The 24640-nt window shown below is 41.4% G+C and overlaps 1 protein-coding gene across 2 annotated transcripts; it reads left to right on the forward strand.

Moving 5' to 3' along the window:
- Positions 1–189: 189 nt before the first annotated feature.
- On the forward strand, positions 190–20035 carry LOC134820386 (uncharacterized). 2 transcript variants are annotated; one of them, XM_063830755.1, is made up of 25 exons: positions 190–1671; positions 1971–2026; positions 2661–2930; positions 3554–3650; positions 4586–6037; positions 6898–7046; positions 7520–7681; positions 7892–7990; positions 8700–8837; positions 9581–9937; positions 10132–10486; positions 10733–10891; positions 11161–11327; positions 11638–11798; positions 11968–12223; positions 13727–13886; positions 14026–14660; positions 14906–15044; positions 15200–15331; positions 15483–15667; positions 15855–15990; positions 16238–16491; positions 16745–17838; positions 17992–18124; positions 18474–20035. In XM_063830755.1, the coding sequence occupies exons 1-25, from the start codon at positions 1608–1610 to the stop codon at positions 18585–18587; spliced, it is 6924 nt and encodes a 2307-aa protein (XP_063686825.1). In that variant the 5' UTR covers positions 190–1607; the 3' UTR covers positions 18588–20035. The 2 variants fall into 2 exon arrangements, with proteins under 2 accessions (XP_063686825.1, XP_063686826.1); XM_063830756.1 differs by having other exon boundaries at positions 7526–7681.
- Positions 20036–24640: the final 4605 nt, after the last annotated feature.

Raw genomic sequence — 24640 nt, forward strand, 5'->3', positions numbered from 1 at the left:
AAGCAGCTAGCGCGCTGATTGGCTCGCTGTCCTGGTTACGTCACTCATAACTACTAATATATCGCCATTGGTCCTGAGGTCACGTGTTGGTGCTGCGCGCTAATTGGCCGAGCAGATGTCACGTGCCGCGTTAGCGCGCGTTCACTGGCTGATCTGTTAATATCTTTAGAAAAGCGCTCACTGTGTGCTGTCTTCGTTGTACGCTCTCTCTTGCTATAACATACTGTGCCGTTTATAGACCTGTATTAACCCCGGGTTTTTGATATGTTGTTCCCGATCGAAAGTAATCTAGTTTGTGATGGCACTTGATTAGAAGTTGACAGCCTAATTATCTAGTCTAATTGGCTTATTAATGTCTCTCATTTTAGGAAGCTGCTCACCTGATAACCCATTACTTGTGTAGCGGCCCCTACTTGCCATGTATTGCTCAGGAATGTACACAAATTATCAGCTCGCTGCCAACATTCGCCTTGATATTGTTGTTTCATGTTACCGGATAGTGCCAACAATTTGTAATCATGAAAAGTGCTCTTCTAGATCGTTCCACTGCTCGCCCTGAAAGCTCCACTCCAAATGATAAAACCTTTGTTCTAGACTGAAGACTGAGTGCTAATTATGGTATCTGCTGCGTTAAAATAACAGTATTATATTGTGCGCACATTATGATAACAAAAGGAAGCCATTATGTGAAGACGTACACGTATCAGCTCTTGTTTGTCCAATTCCCTTCCTTATAAGCTTACAGCATTATTATAATCTTCTCTGTTGTCATATCTGCTTTATTCCTCAATATTTGTGCCAGGTTATCAACTGCTTGCTACTTCAAACTTCTTAGTTCGTTCACTGCAAGTCAGAATCCCTTCAAAGTTCGATATGTCTTCAGCAAACTGGATATTATACTTGTTAATCTGTGAATTTGTTATCAATTACCCGGTCTTACTCTGAAATGTCCCAATATGGTCACGTACTTGATCCTTACGTGTAGCCCCACGACCTATGATTCGAGACGTCAGTGACTGCAACACACTTGAACAATCTGCCTCACGTGCAGGCTTTGTGAACAAAAGCCCACTATTTGCATTGCAATAGCGTAATGACAGTGAATTTGAAGAAATGTCATGAAATTTACTGCTGAAGCAATTATTTAAGAGGCTGTAACCATGGTGACAATTTCGACTGACACATATGGCTGGCTTCATCACATCTTACACACTACTTATTATTGAGGGATCTTGAATCAGTGTTAGAACTGGTCCGTCATATGTCTACTGTACACAGCTTTATAAAGTCAATTTGATACCTCTGTCCTGAAACCTGTTGACAGCTAAATAGCTGCTTAGAACCCATCGTTAGTTGTTTAGTAACCTATCTTTAGTTCAAGTGTGGTATCTTTTGTTGCTTAGTAACCTATATTCGGTCGCTTGGTAATATAAATTAGGTTCCTTAGCAACCCACCTTTTGTTAACCTAATAACCTATCTTCAGTTACTTATAAGAATGTCTCATGTTGCTTAGTAAACTATATTTGCCTTTATTTGGTTGATTATTAATTAACCCCATCTCTCACTTCAGCAGATCATGTGAAGCAATTAACCCTGGAGAAGTCATATGAAAGACAACATGAGCGAGGATTCGGATAAAAAAGAGGACCCAACATCCACTGAATTAACTGGTAAGTGAAATTAAAACCTATTTCCAAGAAGATACGTGTAATAAACGATTTTGTAGTCCAAGAAAATGTTCAATGCGTCGGTACATGTCTTTTAAAACAAATAACTCTGATTCAAAGCTTCAATTTCTACTTCTTTGCAGTTTACACTTACAGTTGTCCGAATTACTACTGCATGGTGTTGAACGTGAAATTGTTGCAAATTATTACACATCGTGTACGGTGTAACCGTTTAAATATTACTCTGTAAGCTGAAACAAATCACACGTGTTTTGTTCATGTAATATACTATCCTGTTTCAGAGAAAATCACAGATTTGTCTACTGATAACGATGAAGAAGACAGTTTAGTTATACACGTAAGTTTATTATAATATCTTATTCAATAACCTTATACTGAAATCGTGTTATGTCTTTTTGTCTCGTCAAATAAAGTGTAAACTAGGTTTCTATCTTTTTAATATGTTCGCCGTTCGGTTAAGTGCAGTATCTGCCATTGAATAAATTCCTTACTCAAGTATATTCAGATAGAAATATCAACAAATTTAGTTTAAACAGTTAACAATAATCGTTTTCGTTTTCTCATTATAATTTTGAAAAAATATTAAAACCTTAAAAAAGGAAGCTAGACCACCTTTTACGTGTTTGCTAAATAACAAAGACGAATCTTGAGTATTTTTTGACAATTTCCCAAGAAAATAAGAAAAACGATAAGAATTTTAAAATTAGCTAACATTTTATGGTAAGCAATTTAACCTGCAGCTGTTAATAAATCATAACAAATTAAAAAGCCATTACATAATGATTTATCTTAGCGAACCGATTCAACGATTTTTCTACTATTTCACGATGAAAAAAATCTGCAGAAGTTTGGTAAATTTACGCCGAACCTTGAGGCTGGACTTACACGAACCGGTAAAAAAGGCCGATATCCGATCCGAAATTTTCGTCATTTCCTTCTTGTCTCTATTATAGTAACCACCGATTCTCCAGGATGATATGGATGACGATATGGAGGCGGACACGATCGAAATAGAAGACGAGTCCGCACAACCCACCGACTCTCACCCTACAGTCCCTGATCTTTCTCCGAAACAACCAGCTGAGACTACTCCGAGCACTCCAACTGATATACAAGAAGATTCTGGCACACCGCCAGCTACTTCCAGCTTACAAACAAATAATTCTAGCAGTTTACCTGCGTCTGAGAGCTCAATTCTTGCTGCTACAGAGTCAGTGATGGAGAAACTAGCTGCAACTGATGTGAGTGTGGCCTGTCAGATGTTTAAAGTTATTTCAATTTCAACTGTTTTGACTTATCGTGACAGTTGCTTTTCATATTTTCGACATTTTATGTTACTTCAACGACTACAAGTTGCGTGTACCAAGCTATTATCTTGTGAAGAATTATGTCAGTTAATTTTGGTCTCCTGGTACTATCAAAATGTAACCTGTGATTAATCGATTTACATTTTTGGATATGTAATAATTGCTCGGTGTAAAATAGCGGGGATGTGGCATGTTTAGTTCTCGTTGATTATGATACACACTTTACATGATGTAAAATTATGGCCTATTCAGATTTGAAATCTGATCCTCTTCAGATAGCCGTGATAACGACTTATAGATAACCTGAATCAATTGCGTGATTACCATATATGGGCAAAGGTATCAAAGCGGGAAAATGTTAACCAATTATGAGCAATGGTCTTAAAAATGATGAAGGAATTTCTAAATACTCGATCGTTTGTAATAATCTGAAGTTAATCGGCCATACCGCGCGATTGAGATTATTCAGCAACTCTTATCAGTAAATTATTCTCCTTTATAAGGTAAAATGATCTCTATTGTGACTTAAAATAGAAAACTTAGTTATTCTATTTCAGGAACAAGATATAAAACAAGAGGAGCTGGAATGTTCAGTCGACGATACGGTAATTGAGGTTGGAGCAGAGGCTTTCTCTCGGACCGCCACAGTGTCAGGTGAATATAAGCCGGAATTTGATTAACATCTCTGATTTAATTTTGTTTAGTTACTTGGATTGCTCAATGATTGAGTGTGTAAATTCTGCGGAAAATTTAAGGATCATACCACCAGTTTGTCACGTCCAAATGAAAAAACCTGAAAAGTGCTGACGCTGTCATCGTTAACTTTATATTCCTAATTTCTGCTTTTAAGATATTTCATAGCAGAGCATAATTGCCGCAGGAAAGACCAGATTTTTCTTTTAAATAAATCGTTTCGCTAAATGCTACTATATATAAACGCGTAAAAATAAAATTGGCTACGCCTTAACTTGCCGCAATTTTACAAACAGATATTTAAGCCCATCAATTGAAATGAGAGTTCAGTACAATAGATCAATTCTTTTGTAATAGCCGAGTTTAGCTGAGATCAAGAACAAAGTAATTTGACTTTAGGAGCTATGGACTAATGAATCGGACATGTTTCCAACCGCGGCTGTTATTAAAATTATAAAACGGTCGTTAATTTGTGAAACTGAAAGTTTCATGTATTCCGATGTTGCTATAATGCTCATTTAAAAGAGGTAGATTAAGTTATAACTACAATATCTTGTAAAAAGAGAGCTAAGCTCTCAGTAAACTGTAGTTTATTGCACTCCGCTGATAATTTTAGCAATTTCGGGCCATAGCTTCGCGTATCAGGTTACTTGCCGGTTTGTCGGAGATGAATTGAGGGCTTTTTGATCATCTTATATCGTGAGAGTATCTTTTTAATAGCCACATGTTTCTCCAAGTATTTTTACACCCAGGCGCGATCACTAATATCAGCGCGTATTACAGTCGCGTATTTCGTTTGCCATTGTTTACTTACCCTACATTTGCTGATACGAATTTTCTATTACTGAAATCATTACTGAGAAATCTTTCACAGTTATTGACACAACATACCGCAGATATCGAGACCGAACCAGTGTCCGAAGGGGAGATGGATACGGAGGAGACAGAGAAGACAGAAAAGACACAGCAAGTTTGTGAAAATAAGGATTCGGAAGAGATCAGTATGGATGAAGGAGAGGCAACACAAGAAGATAATACTGAAGTGCCTGTTCTAGAGACAAGCACAAATGTGGAGCTACTGGAGGAGGACAGCTCCAAACCAATAGAAAACGAAGAAGTGAAAGATGTGGAGCTGGTGTCCGAGGCAGAGGAAGAGGAAGAGGAAGAGGAAGAGGAAGAAGAAGAGGAAGAAGAAGAGGAAGAGGAAGAAGAAGAGGAAGAGTTGTTGTTATCAGAACCAGATCGAGCAGACGACCTGGTTACCGAAGCTATCACCCCTCCAGCCACAACCCCGCCTCCCTCTCGGTCCCTCCTTTCTGTGGACGAGGACCAGGATACTGGTAACGATATACTGGATATCTCTGATCCAGATGAAGGAGATATGTTGATAGAAGATTCACTGGCAAGACGCACCGTGAAACCAATGGAGGTGGTATCGGTGGTATCCACCCCATTGTCTCCGGTACGGGATCTAACTCCCGTCTCACCTGCCTGTAAGTCCCCAGCCCTGGTTGCTATACCTTCCTCTTGTAGCGAGAACCTCCTCTCGGATAACCAGGTGGCCACTGAGGAAGGTACCACAGAGAGTCAGGAGGTCACTCCCCTCTCCCCGGAACTCATCACTCAATCTGACCCTGATTCCTCAGAGCAAGTTGACCCCACTCCTAGCATAGAGACCGCAGCTCCTGCAGCCGTCACAAGTCAAGACAGTATTATGGTCACTTCCACATCTGGAGACAGTGAGGCAGTGATTACATCAGACTCTCTACCTACTGAGTCAATATCCCCTCCTAGTGGATCTCCTGCTCTACCTGTCCCCTCCTCTGCCTGCCAACCTGTCTCTTCTACCACCGTCTCATCAGACGAACCATCAACTTCACAACCTTCTAACCCGCTACCTGAAAGTGTATCTAATGATGGACCCCCAATAGTTAAATCTGTGAATTTCCCTCCATCTGCCCCTCAGCTGGAAGTGCCCACCTCTCTAGTTCTGGAGATATCAGCTCCCTCTACCCCTGATAACGCAGTAACCTCCACTTCTGTGGAACAGACAACAGCTCTCTCAACCTCCTCAACCTCCAGAGCTTCATCTCAAGAACCAGGTCCTTCTAAGAAACGCAAGATCCCACCTACTGAGAAACCTTTTGAGCCCGGTATAATCTGGATAAAACCGGAGCCGGTGGATCCGGACGAGCCGCAAATTATCCCAGCTCCGGTTCCTGAGCAGCAGCCTGGTCCTAGTAGCGGGGTTTCCAATGCTTCAAGGAAGAGAAGACTGGTGGAGAAACAGGTGTCTGGACTTCCTAGCGCTCCACCTAATGTCCACGTTACTGCTACTCAATCTCTAGGTTCGTACACTCACTGGGCATCTCTATTGTTTATTCTTAAGTTAGCGTACAATGATTGCTTAATTGGGGCGTAGGTTTCAAGGATTTCAAGATTCCTCTGGTTTTATAAAACCTAATATAAAGTATTCAATTAACGCGACGAAAAAGTAGTGATCACTTTCCTTAAATTTGAATAAAGAGGATTAAGGGATTTACTGTTTTCTGACCAGGACCTTTAACCAAACCTCCTAGCTGGTATTGCAACGTATAAACTCAACTGCTTCTAATACAACTGTTAGTCCAGCTATTGCTCAGACTCACTCAATATTCCTTACTAGAATACATGTGTACACGTTTATTTGGACTTTAACCGTTTGCGTGTAGGAACAATGAATATTGAACAATAACGACTAAAGACCAAATCGGGTAATGATGTCAGGATTATTTAAAACTCAAAAATTTCGCAGACTCTGCCCAGTTTTAAGGTTACAAAATGAAGTACGCATTAAGATAAATTGCTATTTAAAATTAATGCAAAATTTATACTGGATTTATAGTTTCAAGGTGGCTGCTTACGTTTGTTACGCCAGGGTTTGTGCAGTGTGCACCAGAGAATTTTGCAAATTTTGACCAAATAGGAGCGGTTATTATTGAGCAATTCGACCCTTTTTACTCGCTCCATGACTGTATGCTGACAGGCTGTGTCATGTGGTCTATCTCAGAAAGTAGTGAATCCTCCTGCGTTCAAAAGTTCACCACGCTAAATAAAAACTATGTATCCCACTTGACATCCTTTGATCTCACATCAGCCCCAAATCATCAACTAGATATCGCTAACCTCCAAATTGCTCACAAGAGTATCTAACCGCCTCCCCTTTCAGCAGGAGAGGATGTGCAGGGTCAGCTGCAGAAGATCCTGCAAAGCTCCAGCTCTGGTTCCCTCCTCTGCTCTCTTCTAGCTCAGCTTCCTCAAGAGCTCACCAGCTCTCTTCTCTCTAAAGTCCTCCACCAGCAGCAGCTACAAAACCAGGTAGGCAGGATATTCAGCTGTTTGAGGTGAAGTGAAATTGGTTTTGTTGATTGAGTGTCTTTTCATTTAATTGATCATCAACTAAATATTGTTCATCAAATATTGATCATCAACTAAACAATATTTAAAAATATTGTAGCACTACTCGAACTAGTCAAACCTCTCTATACCGGGCTTCTCGGGGGAAACGAAACGTGCACGGTATAGAAAAATGTTGGGGAAAGAAGAGCCGGTATATCGAGGTAACTGGTATAGAGAGGCCCGGTATAGAAAGGTGCGACTGTTCTGTAAACTGATTATGCACGGCGCACGCCGATAATGTTAGAAGAGCCCTCTGTAATACCGGTTACCTCAATATACCGGGCTCTTCTTTTCCCCCAAACTGTTTCTGTACCGTGCACTTTAGATTTTTGACTGTACTTTTTAACTGTACTGTGATAATGTTACACCTCATTAACAGTTAACACCCCCAGGGTCAGGCTAGTAGTCCGAACTCCGGTGCCCCAGTATTAGTTGGTAACTTCAACACCCCTCTCTCCTCGAATCCACTACCTGTTGCACAGGGTGTTGCTGTCTACGACCAGCCTCAGTCTCGGAATAATCCTCCCAGAGCCCCATTCTCCCCTGGCTATCAGGTTTGTTCTTTAGTGCAAGCCTGTTTCAAAAATTAAAAGTAAAAACGACTGGATTATTGGACAGTCCTAGAATCTAGATGGACCATGGCCCGTGAAACTGGGTGAAGATTTCCTTAAATCGTTTATTCACATCTACCTTACAACTTTAGAAGCTTATAAATGTTTTGCGTACAAAAGATCGTTGTAACTTAATAGACCTATTGTACCCAGGGTGGGGATATGAACCGGTTGTCACCGGGGAAACTGGCCCAGAAATACCCTCCTCTCCCTCAGTTGCCTAGGCAACACCGTCAGGGATCTAGAACTCAGGTAACATTATTTATGGCACGTGGCGATCTTTTGACTTAAAGGGGTCTTATTTTTCATCTTTTTGATGTTCATTTTTACGTGTAATATGCATCTTCTGGCGAATAAATAAAATACAAATTTGGTACGTTAAGCTATAAGGTACCACAAGAATAGGCATCATGTAGCCGGTGGGCCCGACATGATACGACACATCTCGACACGTCGGGGTTTTGTCAGGGTTTGTCAGGGTTTGTCGGGGTATGTCGGGGTTTGTCGGGATATGTCGGGGTTTGTCGGGGTCTGTCGGGGTTTGTCAGGGTTTGTCGGGATAGTCGGGGTCTGTCGGGGTCTGTCGGGGTTTGTCAGGGTCTGTCAGGGTTTGTCGGGGTTTGTCGGGATATGTCGGGGTTTGTCAGGGTTTGTCGGGGTCTGTCGGGGTTTGTCGGGGTCTGTCGGGGTTTGTCAGGGTTTGTCGGGATATGTCAGGGTTTGTCGGGATATGTCGGGGTTTGTCAGGGTTTGTCGGAGTTTGTCAGGGTTTGTCGGGATATGTCGGGGTTTGTCAGGGTTTGTCGGGGTTTGTCGGGGTCTGTCGGGGTTTGTCAGGGGTCTGTCGGGGTTTGTCGGGGTCTGTCGGGGTTTGTTGAAGGATATGTCGGGGTTTGTCGGGGTTTGTCGAGCCTGGAGGCTACATGATGCCTAAGAATTCAACGTGAAAATAACTTTGCAGAGTTCAAGTTCGAGTCAACAGTTCCCAACAGCAAACCTGCAGAAAACACAGCAGCTGCTGAACGAGTCGACCTACCTACAGAGTCAACTCCAGAACTCACAGTTAACTACCATGCAACCCTCCTCGCAGATCAATCAGGTTGGAGCTGATGTTAAAATAACGGAATCATAATGTTAATTCTTATCTATACTACCTAGGGGGGGGGGGGGGGGGGGCCAAGTGGATATTTGTAGATATTTGGATAATGTCATCCACTTTTTTCGTGAATTATCCATTACAATAATCTACAAATATCTACATTTATCTACAAAAAATGTATATCTCAAATATGTGCCCAGAAATTCTACTGAATTTTTGGAGATAAATGTATAAATTTGTAGAATTTGTAGAATTTTCGTGAATTATCCATTGACAATAATCTACAAATATCTACATTTATCTACAAAAAATGTAATCTCGAATATGTGCCCAGAAATTCTACTGAATTTTTGGAGATAAATGTATAAATTTGTAGAATGTCATCCACTTTTTTCGTGGATTATCCATTCTACATTAATCTACAAATATCTACAAAAAATGTAATCTCGAATATGTGCCCAGAAATTCTACTGAATTTTTGGAGATAAATGTATAAATTTGTAGAATGTCATCCACTTTTTTCGTGGATTATCCATTCTACATTAATCTACAAATATCTACAAATATCCACTTGGCTCCCCCCCTACCTAGTCATGTTTAAATCAAAGTTTATAAAAAACGAGGAGCTTGGGAGACATTTTTCGACAATATTGTACTGCTGTTTGCCGAGCGAAATTATTTATGAAGCGGGCTTAAAATATTCTTGTCGTAAGTTTAAAGTGAATAACTCTTTTATTCCTCAGGGTCCCCCGCAGTCGACTAGTAATGCAAACTTCCAGCAAGGACCGAGTGTACGGCCGGTGCAAAACAGAGCATTTTTAACATCAAACCAGAGCGGCATGCCGCTCGTGCAGAATACACAGCAGAACATTGCACCGCACGTGCAAAGCGGGCAGCAAAATATTGCCCCAATGGTGCAGAATGTGCAGCAGAACAGTGTTCCGCTGGTCCAGCCACTAGGACACGTGCAGGCTGCGCACAGTGGAGTGCAGAACAATCAACAGGGTAATCTCCTTCATCAGCAGAATAAAAATGTTTTGATGGGGAACTCTAATCAGATACAAGCTCTAAACTCTAATCAATACAAGTCCAATAACCAGGTCAGCTCATCATTTTTCTTAAAATCTACCCGAACTGAACCGAATTGTTGTTTCTGGAATCACATTTTATTTATCTCAACAGCTCTTTCTGATTCTCGTAAAATCAATCAAGTCCAGTCATAACACAGTAACTATCTGCTATGTAGTCGATGGTGATCCCTCTTTTACCCAATCAATGACTGTTAATCCCTCAGGGTCTGCAGCCGATGGTGATCCCTCTGTCAGATATTCAAACACTTGTTGGTATTGATGATCAGAATAAACAAACAGTTATATTGTCCGATGAGTTGAATACTTTGAGAAGAGCAACTAACGCTACTATAATTCGAGCTGGCCAGCAGGGAAACTCTATGATGGGCAAACAACAACAGCAACAACAGCAACAACAACAACAACAGCAACTACAACAGCAAATACAACAGCAACCGCAGCAACTGAATCAGATGGGGCAACAGATGGTAATGGGCCAGCAGGCGAATCTTGGGAATATGGGACAACAAGGTCACCTGGTCCCTCAACAACAGTCTACACTACAACAGTCCCAGTCAGGTAGGGTGAAGTGTTCATATTATCACCATAACCAATATTCAATAAAGATCCAAAATCCCTTTGCAAGTTCAGATAATTTTTACTGTTTACTTCAATTGAATATTTAATTTTGTTGAAAGAGAGGCTGGACCTTAATGGCCCTCAGTATATTTTATTGTGGTAAAATTAACCATAGGATTATTCACTGCCAAGCCCTAGCTTCCCCTGATCTCCATATTTCACCCGCTAACTCCACCTCAATCTCAGGTATAACGGTGAACTACGCCCAGCCTGACTCTAGTAGTCACCAACCGAAACTGCTTCCGAAGACACCTCTAATCAGGCAGACTACACCTAACAGGCGAGCTGGCAAGGAGAAACAACCTTCCAGCGAGATCATCTGTATTGACAGCGATGAAGAAGATGGTGAGTTTTTATTTTATAAACTATGAATAGCTAAAATAGCTATAAATAGCTTCTTAGCTTATAAACTAAGTGTTTTAGTTAATAAACAAAGCTATAAATAGCTTCTTAGTTACACGTTTTTACACACTTACATTATCTGAATCTGGATAGGTTCCACCATAACGTTAAGAGTCCGAGACTGAAATTATGACATATATTTCTCAGTTTTCCTCCAATCACGTGACATTTCTACCACATACCCAGACACTAATCACCACTGCCCACCCTAGGAAGTGGTAAGGGTGAGACCGCTGCGCGATGTCGGGTCTACGTGCGGGATGAACAGAAGATAGCTGTCATATTCGAGATGATGAAGAGGAAATGCATCAAAACAGACTCAGCAGACCGATCACCTACTGCTCCCAACATTGTTAACATTCCTCAAGATAGTTTACCGGTAAGTCACGGGGAGGTGGTGGTTCGGTTGAGCCAATCCAATTATCAAACCTAGCCTTCTCCTTTGATCGTGATGTATCGCTGTTCATTTATTTGATAAGGTTTCTTTGATAATATAGCATTGGCAAGTCTGATGTAACAAACTAACATTGAGTCTTGCTGTTGCGTGCTAACTTCAGATATGTATTTGTTTTGAATACACCTATAGTTAACTATCTGTACCGCTTGAGATTCACTAAAACTTGTGTTAATTTAAATTTGTTTTTAAGACTACTAAAGTTGAGATAAGATTTAAATGTATCTTGGTTCAGGAGCTGCAGCCTATAGTTAACGTATCAGGAAACTTACAAGGATACCTTGTACACGGTCAGACACCCTTCCTACTGACTCCTGTTTCTGGCAGCAACCATCTCTTTACTGTCCACCAGAATGGGAAGGAGACTCCAGCCCTACAGGACCACACTTTCCCTGCGTGAGTTGGACTGGTTATCTGCTGGATAAAGTGTCATTAATAAAACTACAGTTACCATATCGATATATACATATTAACTACTTAGTAATTTTTACTGTTATTTCTTTAATCATTAGACGATTATAGTGACTAATAACATAAAACCATTTACCGAACCCTCCAATTTCAGAGGCACAATATTGAACCTGAAAGCGATGCTGGAGAAAGACCCTCCAGCGCTTCCTCCTCTACCGGCCAGCTCAATCCCTCTCTCCCTGACCGCCACTCCTCTCCCTACTGCTGCAAACCCTATCAACATCTCAACCAGCACCGTCATCAACTACCAACCTGTATTCCTAAATCAGCAGCAAGGGGCCGGATCTCAGTTACTGTACACCTCCAGTCAGCAACCCCTGAATAGGGAACATTCTTCTGATCAAACTAGGGTACGTTTATCTTATCAAACTAGGGTACGTTTATCTTATCAAACTAGGGTACGTTTATCTTATCAAACTAGGGTACGTTTATCTTATCAAACTAGGGTACGTTTATCTTATCAAACTAGGGTACGTCAATATCTTATCAAACTAGGGTACGTTTATCTTATCAAACTAGGGTACGTTTATCTTATCAAACTAGGGTACGTTTATCTTATCAAACTAGGGTACGTTTATCTTATCAAACTAGGGTACGTTTATCTTATCAAACTAGGGTACGTTTATCTTATCAAACTAGGGTACGTTTATCTTATCAAACTAGGGTACGTTTATCTTATCAAACTAGGGTACGTTTATCTTATCAAACTAGGGTACGTTTATCTTATCAAACTAGGGTACGTTTATCTTATCAAACTAGGGTACGTTTATCTTATCAAACTAGGGTACGTTTATCTTATCAAACTAGGGTACGTTTATCTTATCAAACTAGGGTACGTTTATCTTATCAAACTAGGGTACGTTTATCTTATCAAACTAGGGTACGTTTATCTTATCAAACTAAGGTACATTTATCTTATCAAACTAGGGTACATTTATCTTATCAAACTAGAATACGTTTATCTTATCAAACTAGGGTACGTTTATTCTGAACTTTTCTCTTCCGCTTTTATTGGTGTCCAGGTTTCTGAACCGTAGAGCTACCTCAATAAACAATATGATCTTTAGAAGGCTCTTTACGAGTTAGGATTTCTGAATGTGAATTAGCTGCGCTTGTGTAAGCTCCCCATACGTTTCCTTTTCTATTCCTCATCTCTCGATCTAGGAGCCAAGGTAAACGGAACGGGATTATTTGGAACGGTTGTTCCGATCTTGAGGTCGCTCCTCTATATTCATCATCAAAACATCTTTTGTCCTTTATTGAAAAGCAAAGGTCATGTCTTTGGATGTAAGATTCTGTAACTATGTAAGTGTGGACCCTAAGTGTGATATTTGTCTAATTCCATGATGCTTGTTCCGTTTCTATGCGAAGAGAGAGCTACCACGCAGGATTTATAATTATATAGCTAGATAGTAAACGTGATCAATTTACGCTCTCGTAGACATATCTTTATTGTTTTTCTATTGTTTTATGCCGATTCAATAAATAAATAAATTAAATTAAATGATAATATGTGGTTCAGAATATTATAATTTTATATTCGGAACAACAAATTGTTTCGTTCCACAAGGGCTCCTAAAATTATGAGAATTTTACACTATAGGAATAATCCATACAAATATCAACACTGCAAATCTAATTATTTAATGGAGATGTTGAATGTGATGTGATCGGTTTAAACAGCAAAGAATCTGTTCACATCTTACGTCATCACTTCTCAAGGCCTTTTTAGGACCCCTCTGGTATGTCATCACTGTTGTGTAGAATTATATTAGTGATACCCGGTAGTACAGACCACTTACGAATTTACAAGAACAATAATTTTACTGTGTTAATATGAAATAAATTAACAGGAGCCCGGAGTGCAGTACGTGGTGGTAGAGAAGCAGCAGAACAACAACAGCACCCTGCAAGTTTCTACAGCTAGCATGAACACTGGCAGACTTCCCCACGTGGACAACAAAAATCAGCAGCCCGTCAATAATAACCAAGCCACTATTAAACCTACAATAGGCAAGTTCTTAACATATTGACGAAATAAAGTATTGCTGTTAATTTTTAAACTGTTTTGTTTCTTGTTACATTTATCGTATTGTATTGTATTTAATAAGCGCTGTGTTCAGATTGTTCTAATTTCAGTTTATCAATTCAGGTTCAGTGTCACGTGATGGGTTGGTGTTCCACAACATCACCTTCTCCACCGCAGAGAACGGCACCACAACCCGGGTTAACCCCATCAACCCCGCTCTCCCCTCCGCCATCAACGCAGCCTCTGTCTTCAGTAACCAGGTTGAAGCACGTGCTGCGCGCGTCATGGTCGGCTCCTCCACCAAGAGGTACATGCCAATAGCTCCAGCCCCTGGTGGCAACACTCAGGTGAACACACAGCGTCCCCTTCTCCTTCCTAACCAGACTCCTGCCGCTACATTCGGGGCTCCCAACCAGCAGTTCATCCAGCCTGCTCATCTGCAACCTGCACAGCAACCACACTTGCAACCCGCACTCCTGCAACCTGCACAACCCGCCCACTTGCAACCGGCTCAACCTCCTCATCTCCAGCCGGTTCAACCACAATCCGGACAATTCTCGACTGGTCCGTCCGGAATCATGTCACCAGGACAAGGACAGTCTGGACAAACCATCATAGCCCAGACCTTGCCGGGTAATTATCAGTCCTTCCCTCACGAACAGACCATTCAGCAGACCCAGCCTTTCCAGAATATTCAGCCTCAGAGCTTACAATCTCAACGTGTTTACAACGTCCTCAACCTTCAGCCCATCTCTCAGGTGACGCTCTAACACATTAATTCTTAATCCACGTAAAGATATAGAGTTGAAAGGTTGCGTTTTTCTAGGCTTAGTTTAGTGACTATCACATTGTTCCAGCAATTGGAACTCGTTAGTTAACTGATATCAGTTGTTGTCATATTTATTATTTATAGTTAAACAACCGAATGAAATACCAGCCTTCTCCGTGTTAACATGGAAAACATTGAATAAGGATAACACATACTAAACTTATCTCTGTTCAGCCCCAGTTGGATCATCAGAATCAGATGCCAGTACAGCAGCAGCTACTCAATCAACAGCAGGTGTCTAATCAGCACTCCCAGCAACAACAACAACCCTCTCATCCTACCGGCACTCCCAGCTCCGCTTCTAAGACTCCAGGTTAGAACTAGATCAAGTAATTTCTCGCTTTCCCTCACCATTTTTGCGGCGAGGGAGGGAGAAGGGTGTTATGGTTAACTTTCTTTCTTCGGCTTTTATATTCTACATATCGCTCATGAAAATGTGCCCAGTATACAATTTTTTTCCATTTTCAGGCGACAGAGAAGCAAAGCTGAAGATGGTAATGAACTCCCTTTCTCAAGTCCTCTCCCTCCCCATTCAGCAGCAGAAGGAAGTCTTCAAGAACAACCCCATTCTCCGCCAACTACTGATGAAGAGAAACGCTGGTAATTAATTGATTATTTAGTTAGATTACTAAGAAATGGTATCTCCCACCGACAGCTAAATAAGATGTATAAAGTAAATAGGATTATTTCGCTTAGAAAACACGTGCTATCAATGTGCCAGAACCAACCCTTACCCTACCTTCCACTCCAGACCAGGAACAGAGGAAGGACCCACCTCCCCCGTACCAAGACAACAGAACACTACCCAAGAAGAGTACAGGTCCTCCTGGTCCTCCTCGGGTACAGACTCTACAGAGTGTCCAGGTAGCGGCTCTCAGAGGGCAGGCCTCTCAGCAGCGCACTATTCTACCCAAACCCAACGAACAGTCCGCTCAGGTATGTTGCTTTATCTCCGAATCTATTTTGTACGGTAAAAGCGCTGTACCACAGCCGCTACGTCGTAGCGGCTGTGGTGCAGCTACGAGCTGGCCTCTAAATTTCGCATCTTTGGGTCAATTTTATTGTTATTTCGAACTTTTACGGTCTTCGATCAGCTTCTTTATAACCAAGTTTACGTCACCAGAAAGCTCATCTGAAAGAGATGCTGCTACAAAAGACTACTAGTGGTGAGCACAAGATGGAGCGAGACGCGCACGAGAGATGGTTACAGCTATCTCAGGAGCAACAGAGTGTTATTCTCGCTGCTGCCAAAGAAAAAGGTTTCCCTTTCGCTTTCACTTTCTTGAGTATCTAATTGTTCGTATCAATATCATTAATATACCTTTGGATAAGTCAATTCTTAGTTCATTAATGTTACCGGCTAGGTATTACTATTAGTAAATGTACCCATCTATTGTTTATTTTATCTAAGCTATTCATGATGAAGTGGTTGAACTCTATTCAAATTTATCGTGAAATATAAGACAACCTTTACCTAGCCGCCCTCTTAACTCTAACTCTCCTCAGTATCTAAACTAAAAAAGAACGAGCTCCAACTCTTACTGAACGCGGCTTATCAGCACATGCACAAGGTGCCCCCCGACATGCGTAAAGCACTGTTGATTGCAGCACAGGAGCGTATGGATAAGTTGAGCGGCAAGACCACTGAACAGATTGGTGATCCCAATCCAGCACGGGGGACTTCTGCTCCGGCTCCAGTTCCAAGTAGAGCAGCCCCTTCCAAGAGCAAGGATGATGATGATCTGGTTATCCTTCAAGAGGTGAGTCGCACAGGACAAAGCTTAATTGTCTGATTGGGATAGAGACCTTATTTGGCTGCTCTTCTATAATTTTCTTTTCTACCAGTTACTCTTAGCAGTCTTCTATCAGTCTTAGCTGTGTTCTGTATACTGAGTTACTAATACTAAAAGTGACGATTTAACGTCGAATTTTTATACATTCAGTAAATCCGTACAATATAACTAATGCCGTGATTAGTTAGAAAAGTTAGAACAATTATTGTCCGTGTTGCAGGTGCCGTGCAGAGAATCCCGCACAAAGGTAACAATCAGGGACGAGACTGGGGAAGTGGTGACATTGTTGGGGCGCCCTGCGGAGTCCCTTCCTCGACTCACTAGTCGCTACTCCCAGACCTGGCGCACGCACTTCTCAGGGTGTGCACGAACGCGCGCTATCGTCAAGACAACAGGACTCCCCACCACTCTGCTGCCGGATCTATCAGAGTGGAGAGATGGAGTGGACGAGGCAGCTAGTGTTACCAGTTCCTGCGCTAGGGTGAGACCTTATCATCGTGCTGTCGGAACTAAGAGCCGGATTAAGAGAACTGGTGGAGTGTACGGACAGGACAAACGTTTCCCTGTCAGACAGGAAGTTTCTAAAATAGTGACCAGACTCAGGAAGTTCCATTGTGAACGGAGTCGGGGCAGCAAGGCTAGCGAGCTCACCAACGTGTTCTCTCTCACGGACGAGGGACTGGACGATGTCGCGGAGTGTATTGCACGTGCGTATGTGAAGGAGAAGAAACGCACGGTGCCCTTAGAACGCCGACGGGGCCGGCCTACCACCCGACACATTCCTGTCACTAAACCACTCGGCCCCCAGATGCCGAAGATAACAGTTTGTAGGAGCAGTGGGGAGACGCCCCTACACAAGTCTGCACAGCAGGGCTGGTTGGAGAATGTGCTGCAGTGTCTTCAAGCTGGAGAGGATATCAACGTACGTGATAATGCAGGCTGGACCCCTCTCCACGAAGCTACTGCTAAGAATAGGGTGGAAGTTGTGACCTTGTTATTGGAACACAACGCAGATGTAAACGTGGCAAGCAGCACTACAGGAGTAAGACCAATACACGACGCTGTGTTACACGACCTCGTGGAAATAGCAGAGTTGTTGCTAGCTGCTGGGGCGGACCCTAAATTACCCACTTTCAGCGGGAAACTGCCGTCTGACTTCTGTAGGAGCACAGCTATGTCTGAGCTACTAGATAATTATATCGCTAAGTTGGGTAATCCTGGAGGAGCACCTCCCGGTTGGGGCACGGAGTGTCTGATCGAACTCAGTGAGCTTCCTCACATGCCAGTCTACAAGCTTGGGCTCGAGGGGACTGAGTGAGTACTTTGATTTTCCTTATCCATTTTATAAGCTCAACACTCTGTCGACGTTTGAATCTCGTCAAATTTTCGATCTTTTTAAATGGAGTTTAACTGTCACTTATCACTGGTTGATTCCATATCTAGCTTCTATAAGTAAATACTTCCTAGAGAGAAGAACTACTACCTGCTGACTGATCTAATAGCTCGGCTGAATATTTCTCGCAGTACCTTCAGCATGAACTATCCCGCTTTTAAAACCTACAAAATGAAGTGGAGAGACTTCGCTAAACTCCTCGGCAAGGTAGGACACAAGGTGTTATGTAGAGGAGAGGGGGTAACTTGGACGGGATTGGGCTGGTATTAGAAAGTGGGCTGGGGTTCTATTTCCATTCTCGAGATGGGAAGGATGTACCTTTACGAGACATATTTATGTTCGACATAATTCCGGTGACCGAAATGATTTGGGAACGAAGATATGGGAATTTCGGACCCCAAATTAACATCATGGTATTCGGGGATTTTTTCCATCTCCTTATTTTACAAAAATGAAACCCAATATTTGAGAAGATTAAACGCAAAGATCTTCTCTGATCAGCTGTTTCAGCTTTTAAACAATTTCCACCGTTAACTCACGAATCTAATTTTTTCAGTCGCCGTTTTTTGTACATCCTGATCGACTACCAAGTCAAGTGTGTGAATTTATTGAGCTGAACGATGACGCTAACAGGATACTCAATATCAGATCAGAGATATTCGAACCTTGAAACCTCTCCAATTACTTCCTCTTCTCACGAACTTGTTATCACTCCTTATCACGCCTTCAATCACACACCGAGCTGATGTAGTGCTTCAGTTAGAGTGTCAATATCATATTAAAATTTAATGTGGTGTCAGGTGTGACCACATGTATTGACGCCTCTCGCGTGTGATGTGCCGCGCACAGACACGTGGGCGTTTGATGTGCTGCTCATTGATTAAGTGATGACGTGCAATTCTCAGAATGTTTGGCCCAACACAGTTGGAGATATTCATTTTATAAACGTGACCCTGACCCTGTGCTACTGGACAGATTTCACCTTGGAATGTATCATTTTATTTTCATATGAAGATTGAACTGGTATGTAACTGTAAATACTTTTGTTAAGTTAGAATTAGATTTTTTGATTATGCTCACGTGAGGACTTAACTAGTAATCATTATTAAGAGTTATATTTAGCTATTTTTCGAGAAATGATTAACTAGCATTCGCTAATTTGACAAAAGTTATTTCCTCTCAAACTTACGTTATATTTTAGACATTACCTACGTTGTTATGCAATGGATTTTAAATTATTTTCTTTCTTAGTTTGCTACATTCACAGTCAGCAACATAAAGCAGTACATTTGCTACTAAATGATGGACCGTTAGAGTGTAAAGATTAATGATGCAAGGCTCGATCTGAAGGCGTGCCACCTCCCCAGCCATGTCTATCAACTCTGAGTTCGTGCGGCTAAAGGTTATTTTCATCTTGTGCTGATAATTATAGTAAGTGTGGACGGATATTTGTAACTGCTGATGCTGATCACACTCGTCTCTGAACAAGCGGTTCGAGGAGCTGTAAATCACCTGAAATGCCACTATAAATCCCTGAAATGCCACTACAAAGATAGTTTACTCATTACACTATTCAATACACAGCTGAGCTGATCCTCACTCTTACCTTCTTGAATATTCAGATAAACCAGGCTCCTCCTTCTGTTCAGCAACTTTGTCATTACGGCTCCAACCTCTCCCAGATAAATCCACCCTGTATTTATTCTATTGTGTGTTGTGGTAAGAGCGCGAGGCTAATTCTCTGAGACCTGGCACTTGCAAGCATATTGCTTTGGGACTGTCTAGTGGAGATGATTGGTTGAGCTGCTCTCCAATGAGGGGTTATGGACAATGGAACCTAAAAATCTCTGGCAGTACCATATTAACTAGAGGTTGGTATGTACTATCGTGCTTTTTTTCTATTATAATAATAGCTCTAAGTCATAAGTGTCATTTTGGTTTGAACACGATTTGTCGTGGTGAATTTTAACATAGCTTTATTTTTAAATAGTTATCGTCATTTTTATAATTGATTTAATCGTCATTATTTGTAAAAAAATATATACCTGCAATTTGCCTGCTATTATCTTCAAATTAAGCATATATTGTTTGTTAAATATTCAACTTTGCTTGACACAAGTTCTTACTGGGCCGCGCTCAGCCTGTCATTCCGCCAAATCTATATTATATAGTTAATATATATATGTTAATGAACATAATAGCCTGGGGTCCTCAGGTAAACAAGTTCTAGTTTTTCATTCATCACCGAATTATAAACCTATGATAAAGAGCTGTAATAAAAAACAATTGATTTTTGGTCAAATAAAGTGTATAGTTGAAAATACCGGAAGTGCCAAAAGTCAGTGGGCATACGCTGGCCTTAATCGCTCCCACTAAATCGCTCGCCCAATTTTAAGAAAATTCTTGTAGAAAGGCCGTGAAGGTGTAAGAATAATCTGGATCGATGTATTTTTGGATGCTGATTTCGAATCACCCCCCATGACGTAGGGTAAAAATGCTTCCCTGGAAAGTTAAGGGCAAAAAACTGTTTTGGTCACGTGACAGGCTAGTAAAACACGAATTTGATTGTTTAGGGCTCGGGTAAGGGTTAGGGTCGTGGTTAGGGTTATGGATAGCTTTGGAATTATGGTTAGGGTTCCGGTTGGGATTAGGTTTTATGTGAAACCGTTTTGTTCGGCTGCAAAACCATAAAAACCAAAGTCACGTGATAATTTTTGGGCGAGCTAATTAGCAAAAAGCCGGCCTTAATAGCTTTGACGGATTTTTCTCGTCTAAATTTCTCCGAAGTAGCGCGCGCCGCTATCTTCTCGAAATGGCCTGACGGCAAGTGCTACGAAGTAGCGCGCGCCGGGCCAGACCATTAACAATGGTCAATGATAGAGCTCAGTCACTGAGTGACCAATTGAAATAATTCTTTCTTGAATGACTTAATAGTACTACCACCACTGGTTCGAGGAATTTGTCAAATCGAAAAATATTCGAGTTAATTTTTTTCAAATGAAGGTTAATTTTTGCATTTATTTGATAGTCGGATCGAGCTAAATTTTATTGAATTGTGTTTAGCCATTCGAATTATGTTAATTAACGTTTGTCCTGAAAAAAATTAGAGTTGTAGCTTATCAAGTGGCCGAGATACGGAGCATAACGAGTTTATTCATTACATGTGATAATGTGATTGGTTTACCTGATCACGTGATAAGGTCACCCCTTTAATCAACCCATTAAACATTATGGGAATCGTTAAGGCTGCCCAATTAAGGTGTCTTGTCACGGTGTCACATAATCACACACAACACAGTCAATTTGTTTGACGACGGAATCCTCGAACCAGAAGGTACACTTACAGTATGCCTTCTGCAATACAAAGCAACAGCTCTAAAATATAAAACACGGCGGAGCTATTAAGGCCAACGCATGCCCACTAACTTTTGGCCCACCCTGTATAATTTGATGATTTTCCATTTCTCAAAACATTCGCCGGTTTTTAGTCATCGCAAGAAGATTAAATTTTAAATGGGACACAAATGTCGCAGCTGTCTATTGATTTAAACAGTTTTCGGTGAAATTTGGGTCGTAACGCAGTAAACTGAAATTTTGTAAATGTCTTACCGGTACGACATTTTCAAAATTTTCCTTCCATCAAAGTTTTCTCCGGATATACAGGTACGTTCTAGTACCTTGACGACGACTTGTGTCACTCAACCGACCTCACTGATTGGTCACTGGTAAAAAATTCAGTAAAAACCGCCAAATTTCTGTCAAGGAAACGGCAGAAAACTGAAAAGCTTCTCTTCCAAAATCTCCTTTTCTATACTGTTGATTTTCCGTTTATCAGAGCTTTCTTTGGGAATAGAACTTTTAGTACCTCAATTTCATGTCTTTTGCCATCCTCAGTGACCTTGCTAGATGGTCATTCAAGAAAAATTCGGTCAAAACAGTGAAATTTGGGTTGCGGAAAGCTGAAATACAACGTGTAGCAAGGAGACGGCAGAAAAACTTTTTTTCCAAAATCTCTCTATTCTGATGATTTTACGTTTATGAGTATTGCTGAAAGCACAGTGTAAGGCCTACACGGACCGCCTCTAACTAGCCAATCCCTGTTTACATGCCGTGTAGCAGGGGACTAGAAAGAGCTAAACTAGTAAGCGGGGCATAGCCAATACACTATACTCCCATCATTGAGTATATTACCAACCAGAAGGAAAACTTCCTTGTGTTTGGAATCTACCAAGACGAAAGTTGTACAATCCAGCGAAATTTTATGCATTATGGTTTATCAGAGTTTTCTTTGGGAATAAAACTTAAAAGTTCCAGTACCTTGATCGCATTGATGGCGACTTGTAGTTGTTTCACTCTCACCGACCTTACTATTTTAGTCACTGGTCAAAATCGTCAGTCTAAATAATCATTGTAGGTTTACAACTTACTGGGCGCGGCGGCGCTCAGCCTGTCATTCCGCCGAATTTTTATTGGAACATAATAGCCTAGGTAAGTTTACAATCTACCAGGACGCGCGCCGAATTGGACTCGTCGACGGTTTCATGGAACAAATATTTTACGAGTATCACCCGTTAACCAAAAATTTCACGCGACTTTGGTTTCTATGGTTTTGCAGCAGTAAAAAACGGTTTTACAAAACCCAAATCCCAACCCTAACTCTAACCCGAGCCCTAAACAATCGAATTCATGCTTTACTAGCCTAGCTGTCACGTGACCAAAACGGTTTTTGCCCGTTACTCTCCAGCTAGGGAAGCATTTTTACCCTACGTCATGATCGTGATACTTAAAGTTAAAAACCTGAAGTCTGTCATGTAGTACTTAACCGGATTATTTTTAAGTACCGAAGTCAGAACTTTCTGCTTTCCCTATCATGCAGTTAGGTTTTAAATAAGATAAGATTAAGCAATAACTATAAGTATTTAAAGTACGAATATACATATTCAATATTCGTACTTTCATTGCTTGGAAAGTACCATCTTAACGTTTCTCTTGTTGCATACACTATACAATTACAAGCACCATCTACATTTAATTGTACAAGCACTTTGTATATAGACTTAAAAAACCATGCTCTACCCCACTCAATGTGATAATTCTGACCATTTTAATTCTCAAGATGCTGAGAAATTTTGTATCAAGTGCATCAATCGCTATTTGCTACAGCGTAAAAATGGGGTCTGACCTAATTTAAATCACTAATAAATAACTCAACAACCTTGAACCTGCCAGAAAAGGGCGTGGTCAATTGCGCAAAACTGCCCACATTCATTATTCATGTCAGTGTTCAGAAAGTCTGCCCAAGCCTAATTTGTTTCTGAGGGGCCCTTGAGCCGTTCCAGGTCTCAAACTTCGGGGCGGAAGCGAAGACGTTTCTACGGGAATATTCTCCGATCCATGACTAAAATTGTAATCTATCTAATTCAATGTCGTGAATATTTCTGGAGATCTTATTTGTTATTGACAAGTTAATGAAAAAATTGAGACGCACAGTTTAGCTGCACTGAGGATCAGGAACTTGCTATAAATGATGATTAAAAATAAAGGTGCTTCTTAATTGACGATGTCAATTCATCGCAGCTCGGCAAGTACGTTAAATCATGGCGAAATGCGATACTTGGCCTTTATGGAGAAGCATAATTGAGTGCGCGGCGCGGCCTTACCTGGGGACCTCAGGCTCTCATGTTCATAAACGTACATATAATTATAAAGATTAGGCGGAATGACAGGCTAAGCGCGGGGGCCGCTTTTATGTTTTACTAATTTGCTCGCCCAAAAATTTCACGTAACTTTGGTTTTTATGGTTTTGTTGTAGGTTTACAACCTACCAGGACGCGCGCCGAGTTGGACTCGTCGACGGTCCTGTGTAATGGAACAGATATTTTACGAGTATCACCCGTTAATGGTTTTGCAGCCGTACGAAACGGTTTTACATAAACCCTAATCCCAACCCTAACAGTAGCCCTAACCCTAACCCTAACCATAACCATTGTTAATAATCTGGCCCGGCAAGCGCTACTTCGTTGCACTTGCCAACATTTCGAGAAGAAAACGGCGCGCGCTACTCACTACTTCGAAGAAATTTAGACGAGTAACATCCGTCAAACCATAACCCCGAAGCCATCCAAATCCCTAACCACAACCCTAACCCTAACCCGAGCCTTACCTGGGGACTTCAGGTTAACGGGTGATACTCGTAAAATATCTGTTCCATATAGTCGACGAGTCCAACTCGGCGCGCGTCCTGGTAGGTTGTAAACCTACAAACCTGAGGCTATTATGTTTATAAACGAATAGAGATTCGGCGGAATGACAGGCTGAGCGCGGCCTAGTAAGTAAACCCGAGCCCTAAACCATAAAGTTTGTGATAAACAATCGAATTCATGTTTTACTTATAGCCTGTCACGTGACCAAAACGGTTTTTTGCCCATAACTATTAACTCTACAGGGAAGCATTTTTACCTTACGTCATGGAGGGTGATTCGGAATCAGCGTCCAAAAATACACCGATTTAGATCAATTTCATACCCAAAGGGCTTGTCATACGTTGTATGACCCGCCGCGCACGAGTGCGCGGCTCCCCCTGTATCGTCGAAACTCCACTATAGCGAAGCGACCGTGGGGGTCACCACGTGATACAACAAAGGGCCTATTCACAAGAATTTTCTTAAAATTTGGGCGAGCGATTTAGTAGGAGCGGAGCGCGGCCCATTGTTGAGGACGTAG

Source organism: Bolinopsis microptera, chromosome 9 (genome assembly GCF_026151205.1).
Source record: "Bolinopsis microptera isolate Bmic1 chromosome 9, MBARI_Bmic_1.0, whole genome shotgun sequence".
Lineage (NCBI taxonomy): Eukaryota > Metazoa > Ctenophora > Tentaculata > Lobata > Bolinopsidae > Bolinopsis > Bolinopsis microptera.